The sequence below is a fragment of the Grus americana genome, chromosome 28, assembly GCF_028858705.1.
Source record: "Grus americana isolate bGruAme1 chromosome 28, bGruAme1.mat, whole genome shotgun sequence".
In the NCBI taxonomy this organism is placed as follows: Eukaryota; Metazoa; Chordata; class Aves; order Gruiformes; family Gruidae; genus Grus; species Grus americana.
This window is the reverse complement of record NC_072879.1, coordinates 3,716,176-3,726,280: the sequence shown is the minus strand read 5'-3', so window position 1 is coordinate 3,726,280 and position 10,105 is coordinate 3,716,176. Positions and strand designations below refer to the sequence as shown.

The following is a 10,105-nucleotide window of genomic DNA, read 5'->3' as shown; positions in this document are numbered from 1 at the left end:
TGCCGGGGCTGTGGCTCCTCTTGTCCCTGCCCAGAAGCTTCCCACAGCCTCACCCCTCCTACTGTTTCACAGGTGCAAGAGCCACATGCAGGGGCATTTGTACCATCACTGGGGGTGACAGAGCCCTTCCTCTGCTCGGCAGCTTTCCCGTGCCGCCCTGGCAGCGCCCCGCTGCCCCTTTGTCCCAGCAGGGTTGTGCCTGGTGCTCAGGCCTCGGTGCCGTTGCCCACCCGTTGCAGGCCCCAGCAAAGCCGATGCCAGCCCATCAGCATGGCAGGCAGCACATGGGGGATCCCCACCACCCCCCCCCCACGCTGCCCACACTCGCCCGCTGCTGGTACAGAACGCCCCATTCCCCCCCAGCAGCACCGGAGCCAGCCGGCATGGGGGAGAGGCAGGAGCTGCCCGGGTGGCTGGGATCCAGCCTGGACAGGTCTCTCCTGGCAGAATGAATCCCCTCAGTTCCTCCCTCCTGGGGCTAGTGGGGCCTGGCCACACTGACGGCCCCGGGCAGGGGCTGGGGAGCGGCACCTTCACACCCCCGTGCATCTCCAGCCCCTGAAGCTGCCTCAGAGGTGTCCGTCCCCAGACCGACGGTGACACCAGGCAAGGAAGATGTTCAGGTGCACCCTGCCGTGGCAGGTCCTCTGTGCCACCCTGGAGCCCAGGGCACAGGTAAGGGCAGCGCAGTTGGGATGCCATCCCGGCACCGCCGCGTTGCCAGCCCCGGCGCTGGGGTGATGGACACGCCGGAGGAGTGGGTGGGAACCAGGATTCTGGGAGGAAAGGGATGCAGGCACGATGCTAGCAGGCATGCCCAGGTGAAGGGGACGTGGCAGCCCAGTTTCCTGCTTGTCCCAAGTGGCAGCGCTGGGGTCAGGCCCCCCCAGGAGCTGTCACCACGTGGCCGTGGGTCTCTGCCCACCCCCGGGCTGGCGTGGGTCCCACTTGTGCCCAGGGCCGGGATGCCAGGGCTCGTTTCCGGGGTGGTGGAGCCCTGGCTCTGCCCGGTGCCAGCCCAGCCAGCCACGCACACACCCTACCGCAGGTGTGGTGTGCTCCCCGGCTCCCCGGCCATCGCCTGTGGACTTTGTCTCAACCCCATGGTAAAACAGGCTCCACTCTCTGGCCCGGAAACACAGAGCCGCCTGGCAGCCTCATCGAAACCGACGTCCCCGGGCCAGCCAGTGCCAGAGCCGGCAGCCCAGAGAGTGGGGCCAGGGGCACCAAGGGGCCGGGCAGGGGGTAAGTGGGACGTCCCGGGCACCCCACAGCCAGGCAGAGGCAGCCAGGGCGAGCGGGGTCTGACCCCATTGCCCTGCTCGGGCCATCGCAGGCAGCAGCGGAGCCGGGAGGGGCTTTCCGGCAGGAGTGGGCCCCAGTGGGGAGCGGAGCTGTCATGACGGGGCAGAGAGGACGAGGACGGGGACCTCCTGCCCCAGACGCAGGCACAGCGAAGGGCCAAGCATCCCGGCAGAGCATCACCCGCTCGGCTGCGATGTCCTGTGCTAGGAGGGAGGCTGGCTCTGGGTGCTGGGTGCCGGCGATGCCGCCCGCTCTGCTGGGGTCCAGCAGCCGTGGCCGCAGGCGCTGAGGGCATCATGGCTGCCGTGCCACGGTCCTGCCCTTGGCCTGGTGGGTACAGGGTGCCCGAGGTTTCCTGAGCAGGCGCAGGGGCTTGTCCCCACTGGGAGGGGGCTGCTTTCGTCCCCAGGGAAGGAAGGAGCTGCCCTGCTGCAAGGGGCTTGAGGGGGGAGCACAGTGCCAGGCGGGCACCCACAGCTGCCAGGGTGGCAGGGCCAACAGCGCCAGGGCTGCCGTGGCAGCGAGGGCACCCGCCTCCACCCTGCCTGTGCAAACACGGGGTTATCAGGCGGCCGGGCCGGGAGAGGCCCTGCGGTGTAAACAGGAGAGCGCAGGCTCCCAGCATGGCTGCTGCCGGAGGGTTCGCTCGGGCTCCCCCGCACGCTGCCCGGCAGGCACCGCTGCGTCCCCCGGCGCTGAGGGGCTGGGGCCCTGCCCTGGGCTGCCCGGGTGGACTCACGGGGCTAAAGGACATTGTTGGCAGACCGGCCGTGCACCCCCCGAGCTGCCTCCCTGCCCCAGCGCTGCCGGTCCCCCGGGAGCAGCTCAAACTGCTTGGGCTGGCCAAGCCCATGTTTGTGCTCCTCCGTGAAGAGAACCGCGTGGGGCACAGGCTGCCCCGGGGTGCGGGGCCGGGGAGGAGCTGGACATCCCGGCTCTCTTTGGAGTTTCAAACCTCCTCAGTGCTGTACTCGTCTCCGTGGAGAGGCAGAGCGTGCCCGCAGGAAGGCGTGTTGGTGCACCACTGCATTGGTGCACCGGTGCATTGGCACGTTGGTGCACTAGCACATTGGCACGTCGGCATGTTGGTGTGTTGGCACGTGGCGCGGGCTGGGGGCCAAGGTCAGCCCTCCAGGCGTGGGAGCCAGCTGCAGCGGGGTGACGATGGCACGGTGGGGGGGTCAGGAACGGGTCATTGAACCGCGGCCAGCGTTGAGCCCGGCACGGTTCTTGGAATTCCCCACGGGCTCGGGCTGAGCTTATCAGGGCTCCGCAGCCCCAGCAGCCCCACCGGCCCCCACGCCCTGTCACTGCCCGCCCAGCCACTCCCTGGCAGACACGGCTCAGCTGGGTGCCCTGCGCAGCCTCGCTGGGGCATGGGGACCCCCGCCCCGACGGCTCCTCTAGACAGTAAGTGCAGCGTGGTCAGGGTGGGGGCAAGGGCAGCGCTGGGGTGCTCGGGGCAGCCATTCCCTGCCCAGCCTCGGAGGGACCGGTCCCCACGCAGGGTCCGGCTGCAGCGAGGGGTTGCGTACACACACCGGCATGCTAGTGCGCGGCTCGCACGTCAGCAGGTCTGGGAGCGCATGTGGCCGTTGGGACAGGAGGGTGGGCGTGCTGCAGGTCTGCAGCCCGTTGCAGGACCCCTGGGGCAGGGGGACCCTAGGAAAACCCCTACATGTCTGTTCATGGTGGGGGGGCCCAGGCCAGGCTGGTGGGTGCTGCAATGCCGCCTGCTCCGTGCTCCCGCAGCGCCGGGCAGCTGGGGCTGAGCCGAGCCAGTCGGATGGTTTTGGGTGCTGCTTTGGGAGGGGGTGTGCCGCTCGGCGTGGAGCCGGCCGGGAGCCCTGATAACAGCCCTGCTGGTTCCTTGGCCCCGCTCCCCTCCTGCGCCAGCCGCCCACACTCCCCGGTGAGGAGTCCCCTCCCAGCAGGGACCTCTGACCCCCACACGCGATGAGAGGTGTGGGCAGATAGTTTCACTATCCAGGTCATCGGGGGCTATAAAAGAGCGGCAGTGAAATACAGGTAGGACGTGAAGAGGAATTTAGCTGGGCACGGAGCTCAGCAATGGCAGTTCCCCGCAGCCCCCAGCCCGTCCCTGCTGCAGGCAGCGAGGTCGAACCGCCTGGGCTGGGCAGCAGCATGGTGGTGGGGCATCGCCCCGGGACCCCCAGCTGCCCCGAGGAGACCCAGGTGCTCCAGGCCCAGAAAGGTTAAATGGCTCCTCAGCTGTGGGGCCGGCTCCGTTTGCCTCCCCGGGAGGAAGGGTACAGCCGGGGGAGAGCAGAGGGAGCTCTGTCACCAGCATCACTGCAGGGGAGGAGGCACGTCCAGGGCACGGGGTGTCTGTCCTGGGGGTGAGCTGGGCTGCTCCGGACGCAGGGACCCATGGCCGCCTGTCCAGGGGAGCCTCAGCCCGAGCCGTGCTCACCGGTACCGCAGCACCCGGGCTCTGGGCTGCCCTGTCATCGCCGTAGCCTTGCTCCAGCTTCCCCGAGTGCTCGTGGGAGGCTGCGACTGCCTGGGGAGAGGTGCCCGGCGCTGACACACCTCTGACCCGCTCCGGCTCACGCGAGCCCAGCCAGGAGCGGTGATGGCAGGGTTGTGGCTACGTCTTGGCAAACGGAGAGGATGTGCTGCTTGCCTGCAGGCACGCCCGGCTCGCCCAGGGAGTACGTGTGTCTCACTGGCGCAGGGGCTGGGCCCGGGATGGCGTTTGCCAGGCGGCGAGAGCTGCTGTCTCACGGGGACCCACCTGCGCCACCCATCCCTCCCCCGGCGCCCGCTGTCCCATCCAGCTCTGGCCCAGTTACCACAGGAGGATCGACGCCAAGGTCGGGGCAGTTCACTCCCGCTTTGCGTGACGCAGGGGTTAAAGTCCCCTCTTTTTTATGAGCCATGAAACCATTTTTATGATCCCTGCTGTTTCAATAGCTCGGCTATTTGGAGCCTCCTTCCTGTAAATGTACAAGGCAAAATTCCAGGCAGAGGCGGACCCGGCACCACCGCCACCTCTCCCTGCCACGAGCTGATGCTCCCGGAGCCGCTCGTGGCTGGCGGTCCCTCCCTGCCCAGTGTGCGCAGTAAGGCACGAGGGCGGCCGTGCTGGAGCAGGCAAGAGCCGCCCAGGGCGACGGCGGAGGCTGGTGCAGCCAAGCCAGACGTGGCGTTGCCCAAAGCCCCGCGGTCTCGTGGCACCGCTGCCCTCTTAGTGGTGCAGGCGATGCTGGCTGCCTGCGGTAGGTTTGGCTTTGCTCGCTCACGGCTGCGGCTCGGCTCAGGACACGGCCAGACTGGGGGACGGAGGCGGGAGGGGGATGTTGGCTTCGGGGCAGTTCCCGCTGGGAATGGTGCTTCGTGCTCTGGCTGCTTCTGTCCGAGACCTGGCGTTTCTGGGTAAATGGAGCAAATGAATTTAGGACATCGCTGGTTTGTGTTAGCGGTGTCTGTCCGCTGGGCACAGGTATCTCCTGGTCACAGGCGAGGACAGCGGTACCAGGCTGGGAGAGGGACCTGCACGCCCCCGACCTCTGCTCCTTCTGCTGCTCGTAACAGCCTCTCTCCCCTCCTGCTTGCAGGAACAGCCAAGTTCTGCTCCTCATCCTCACGTGAGCCAGGAGCCTGAAGGGCGACCTCGAAGCTGAGCGGCATCCCCAGTCCAGGGCAAGGTTGGTAGAGGGTTGAATGCTGACTCTTCCCAGGAGATGGACAGAGTCACCCGGCACCTGGTCTTCCAGCTCCCGCAGACCTCACACAAGCACGACTATAACGATGCTCACCAAGCCGGCTGGTTTGCAGAGCAGAGGATCGACGGCGATGACGACGTGTTTGGCTCCACTCAACACAGCAGCCAGAGGGTGGAAAACGGCTATGGCTGGAAAAAGAGGGCAAAGTCAGTCTCATGTTTCCTGGATGGTGAAAAAGATGTCTGGACTCCATCCCCAGACAGAGAGTCCAAGCTGGAGGTGGTGAGGTCAGAAAGCCTGTATGATCTCAGGGCTTACAAAGGTGAGAGGAAGCCCTCGAAGCTTTATGATGAGGATGAGCAGGAACGGTACAGGGTCCCTCCACCGAACATCTCACCCGAGAAAGCCAGGGAGCTTGAGGATGAGAGAAGGGAGATCATTCGGAGCCAGGTGGTGAGGAAGAGCTCCACCGTGGCCGAGAGGTGGAGCTCCATGGATGAGCTGAGCTCTATAAGTGCTGGCACAGGCGGCCAGGGTGAAGGCAGGCACGTGGGCAGCTTCTCCACCAGCTTCGGCATTTGCTTTGACAAGCCTTCCTCAGGGAGGGCAGTGACGTCTGTCGACCCTGAAAATATCGACACGGAGCAGATTGACTTCTCCACTGCCCGGCAGCAGTTCCTGATGCTGGAAAAGACTAACCCAGGCTCTTTCTTCAGCCCAGGGCAACAGGCCATGTCTCCAAATCCAGAGTCAATGACAAAGATCTCTAGGCAAGAGTGGTCCAGTCCTGAGATGGCCATGAAGGCTGGAAGAGATTACGGTAATGCCGGTGCATCCAGCCAGAGCAGGATGGACAAGACCATTTATCAGGTTTCTAGTGTGTCCTACAAGACACCGGTGAAGGAGGAGGTTTATGCTCCCAGAAGGGCTGATATTGAAAGGTCACACCCCACTGGGAAAACATCCAGCTTAACTAAAGCATCTTCCAGAGAGGACTTGGACTCCGGCTCAGGTGAGATGTATAACAAAGCCACAAACACCAGCAACGGAAGCGCATCCAATGAGATCTTCAATGGCCTTGGGGATCCGAGGGCCAGCAGCCTGGACAAGGATATGAAGATCAGCAACGAGACGCCCATCGAGCGGGAGATCCGCATGGCGATGGAGAGGGAGGAGAACCTCTATAAGGAGAGGGGGATCCAGCGCCTGACCTCCAGCAGCGAGCTGGTAGAGATCCAGACCAAGCCTCTCCTCTCCATACATACCTCTCCGGGCCCAGGCAGGAAAGGGAAGGACAAAGGCCGCGCTTCCCTTTACGTCCAGAGGGAAATCGAGCAGGAAACCAAGCGTGAGGAAGATCTGAAGAGGCAAGGGAGGCTGCTGGGGACGTACGACAGGGGGACGCAGCAGGAGCTGGACGAGCGCAGGAGGGTGTTCGAGCAGGAGGAAGCCCCCCCGCAGAAGCCCACCCCCACGAGGAAGGCAGACGAGCGGAGGAGCTGGGTTAATGAGTTTGCGGTGGAGCAGCCCACGAGCCGCAGCCCCCACCCCGCAGAAGACACCAGGGGTGGGAGAACCCTTCCCAGCTACGCAGTGAACATCACACACTTGCAGGCATCCCAGCCGCGCTTTGCCGCCAGCGAGAAGAGCCGGGACCAGCCTCTGGTGTCCCAGCACGTTTCCGCCAGCGCCAGCAAATGGAGGAGTGAGGATTCCTGGGGAGGAAGGCTTCCCAGCTCCACCCTGAGCCCCGCCGGCACGGCTGTCCTGCCCAGAGAGTATTTCTCCTTCTCCTTCTGGAAGCCCAAGATCTCCTTCGTGGACAACATGGGGACGCAGAACCCGCTAAGGAGGGAGGACGGCCGGGAGGAGCAGTACAAGGTGAGGACCTGGAAGCCCCAGACGTCGTCGCTGATCGAGGAGGAGATCCGGAGCGACTTGCAGAGGGAAGAGGAGCTGCAGGAGCAGCGGCGGCGGCGGCAGATGATAGACGGCTACTCCCTGGTTGGCAGCGATGGCTTTCCCCAGGAGGGCTCCCACTCACGGCACAGCTCTGGTAAGAGGAGGAGGGGAACGGCCGGCTGGGACGGGGCAGGGGTCAGTCCTGGGGGCATTGCTCCTGCCCTCCTGTTCTTTGTGGCTCTGAGTGTCCGCAGGAGCCATCAGAGGGGCAGGAGTGGCACCATGGCGTGCCTGTCCCAAGGGACCTCCTGTGCCTGCAGGCAGGTGCCTCTCCCAGGCATGGGAACCCCTTGCAGCCGGTGTCTGCAGTCTGCGTGAGATACCTCTCGCGGATGGCAGCCAGGGGTGACCTGGGCTCTCCATAAGAGCAAGAGTGGCCGTGGCAGGGACTGGGGGGGGACACGGTTATGGGTGGAAAGCATCATGTCCCTGACTGGGAGTGTCTGGCTGCAGGCGAGGGGTCTGAGTTGCTCCCTGCAGTGATTTGCTGAGATGCCCGTAGGGACTCCTGTGCGTTGGTAGTAAATTGTCCTGGGAGAAGTAATTCTCCTTGGACAGGGATTCTGTGGTCAGCAAGCAGAGGAGCTGGAGCCAGCTGGACCATCCCAGCCTGCCGGGGGGAGCAGATGTGGGGGAACTGCTGATGATGATGAGGGATAGGCTCCGTGAGAGCAGCACGGCTTTTGATTCCAGAGCTGCTCAGGTTTTGATGACTTTATGTCACGTTACCACAGAAAAAGGTGCTGGAAGGGCCCAGGAGTGCCCAGCTCATGCATTTCCCCTCCCTTGCTCCTGACATTCCCTGGCTGGCACCCAGACGCTTGGTCCCAGCCGTGACCAAACCTGCTGGACCTGCTGAGGTGGCCGGTCTAGGACAGGAGCCTTGCTCTCCTGCGGGTACCCCAGCCCCCAGCAGCGGTCCTGGTGTCCCTCACCCTTGACAGCTCTTTCTCTTGAAGCTGCCTCAGGTGTCAGCGGCAGCTACTCGGTGTCTGCGTCTCCCGTCTCCACTCCTACCTCGCACCAGGCAGGAGTCATGGGACTGGTGTCGTCCTTCACCCCGCTGAGAGTGGCCGGTCCCTCCCAGGGCAGCATGGAGACCCTCACCTCCGACTCGGCTCGTTCCAGCCCCTTCGAGGAGCGGAGGAGGAGGGTGAAGGAGGATGGAAAGGTGAATGCGCCCGCCCTGCCTGTGCCAGGCAGCACACAGTTGGGGGGCTGGAGCCCGGGAGAAGGCTGGTGGCTCCAGGGCCGGAGGTGGCTGTGCCCAGCTCCCACCAGGAGCTGGAGGTCCAGCTGCTCGGCTTGGTGGGAGACCCAGCAGTGGTGGCACCGGCAAGGGGCCATGCCAAACCCCCAGGGCAGCGCCCCACAGCCTGGGGTGCCAGCGCTGGGTGGGACTGCAGGGGAGCAGCAGCTTCCCCCGGGGGTAGGGGGGGGGTCCTGGCCTGAACCATCCCCCCACTCTGGGGAGGGCATGAGGGCACAGCTGCGTGTGCTACCTCCCCTCCCCTCCCCTTGCCTGGCAGCCTGACCCCCCCGTGCCCCATATCTGGCCGCTTCTGGATATTTCTCTGCGAGGTTGCTGTTATCTGAACCTTTTTTTCCCCCTTTTCACAGTACGCAGGCATTGAACCTGTGGACAAGATCAACACGGAGGTAAAGTCCTTCGTGTACTCGAGGGCTCTGCTTGCGCTGCCCTGACTCCTCACTCCCCGGTCCTGGGTGCTGATGGGATGGACGCGGGGTTTGTATCCCGCAGGGCCACGGGCGCCGCTCGGGTGGGCATCGCGTTGGGCAGAACATGGTGTGGCTGCCGTAAGGCGTATTTAACCCGAGGTGGGGGCTTCTGGCTGGGAGGGCAAGTCATGCAAAAAAGATTGTTCATAAAAACATCTTCTCTATAAAAAGATACTGTGTCTTCTGTTTTCTTTAGGTTGTGGAAAGCACCAGAGTGATTCGGCACAAGAGTGCCATGGCCCAGCGCTGGGAGGCAGGGCAGTACGTCAGGGACGATGACTGAGGGGGCTGTCGGGGCCGGGGAGGGATCCGGCCACCAGACTTCGCCGTGTACTTGCCCTGCTTGGGATCAGCTGATGCGCAATTGAAATTCCTGATCAGTTCAGCTCCTGGTTATCATGAGAATCAGAGACTTGTACATTGCAAATCGCATCCATTTTTAATATAACAGATGATCCTTCCAATGCATTTAATGCTCATTCGTTCCCCCCCTCCCTTTGAGGTAATACTTTTTATTTCTCGAGAGGGGAAAAAATTGGATCACTTTCTTTTAATCACTTCTGCAAGGAGACAGCCAGGTGAAATCATACGGTAATTTAACTTCTTTCTCATTGGAAGCTGTGTCTCCGGCTTACAAAAAAGCTGTTTTGTTTCTAAGTGGTTTTAGGTTTTTAGGTACCACAACATCAGGAGGGTACCTAGACTGATGTGTACCTTCGGATCAGTGTCTGCATCAAACCGGGAAATCAACGTTTCTGCTTAACTTCTGTGATCTGCTGAGATGTGGCAATATAATATACATATATATATAAGCGCTGTTTATTTTGCTAATTTATTAAAGAGATATTGCTCTCCCTCGTTCTTCCTGGCCTGTTTTGTCTGCCCGCTCCGTTGGTTTTGCAGCAGGAGACCCGCGGTTGGGGACGCGGGGCCGGGGTCGGGACCGGAGGCTTCTGCGGGGCGCAGCCCCGGGGGGACGCGGCTCCCGGGGGGCTCCCTACGGCCGCCGTGCCGGGCAAAGGCCGGGCTCCTGCCCGCTGGCAGCCCGGCGAAGGACGGGCCCCGCTGCCCGCACCCCGCTGTCGCTAGATGGCTCCCGGCGAGCGCGCAGGCAGCGCGAGCTCCGAGCGCCCACGGGTGAGCGTGGGGCCGGGCGGACCCGCGGCTGAGGGCGCCTGGCCAAGGAGGGCCGAGCTCCGGAGGGCCAGCAGCTCCGGAGGGCAGCGAGGGCCGGCGCCCACCGCCGGGCTGAGCCGGGACTCGGTAGCGCTGCTGGGCACGGCGAGTTCCGCCGGGCGAAGTGGGGGGGGGGGGTGCGGAGCCCTCCGTGCGACAAGAGAAAAAGCAATCGGTTCTGCAGAGGCCCCTGGGCGTTCCCTTCCCTTGCAAAGCACAGTACAGCCGGTCCC

The 10,105-nt window shown here is 63.8% G+C and overlaps 1 protein-coding gene across 4 annotated transcripts; it reads left to right on the top strand.

Annotated features, from left to right (window-relative positions):
• Positions 1-2,563: 2,563 nt before the first annotated feature.
• On the top strand, positions 2,564-9,551 carry MISP (mitotic spindle positioning). Of its 4 annotated transcripts, none has more exons than XM_054805754.1 (5): positions 2,564-2,715; positions 4,887-7,050; positions 7,916-8,127; positions 8,577-8,615; positions 8,893-9,551. In XM_054805754.1, exons 2-5 carry the CDS (start codon positions 5,013-5,015, stop codon positions 8,977-8,979), a joined length of 2,376 nt encoding a protein of 791 aa, XP_054661729.1. In that variant the 5' UTR covers positions 2,564-2,715; positions 4,887-5,012; the 3' UTR covers positions 8,980-9,551. The 4 variants fall into 4 exon arrangements, with proteins under 4 accessions (XP_054661729.1, XP_054661728.1, XP_054661732.1 ...); XM_054805753.1 differs by having other exon boundaries at positions 7,901-8,127; XM_054805756.1 differs by lacking the exon at positions 2,564-2,715 and adding an exon at positions 3,257-3,333.
• Positions 9,552-10,105: the final 554 nt, after the last annotated feature.

Bases quoted from the DNA above. Each gene is read 5' to 3' on its own strand.
- MISP (XM_054805753.1), top strand. From the start codon at position 5,013: ATGGACAGAGTCACCCGGCACCTGGTCTTCCAGCTCCCGCAGACCTCA. The intron at 7,051-7,900 runs GTAAGAGGAGGA...CACCCTTGACAG, and splicing joins CCACTCACGGCACAGCTCTG to CTCTTTCTCTTGAAGCTGCC. The intron at 8,616-8,892 runs GTAAAGTCCTTC...TGTTTTCTTTAG, and splicing joins TGGACAAGATCAACACGGAG to GTTGTGGAAAGCACCAGAGT.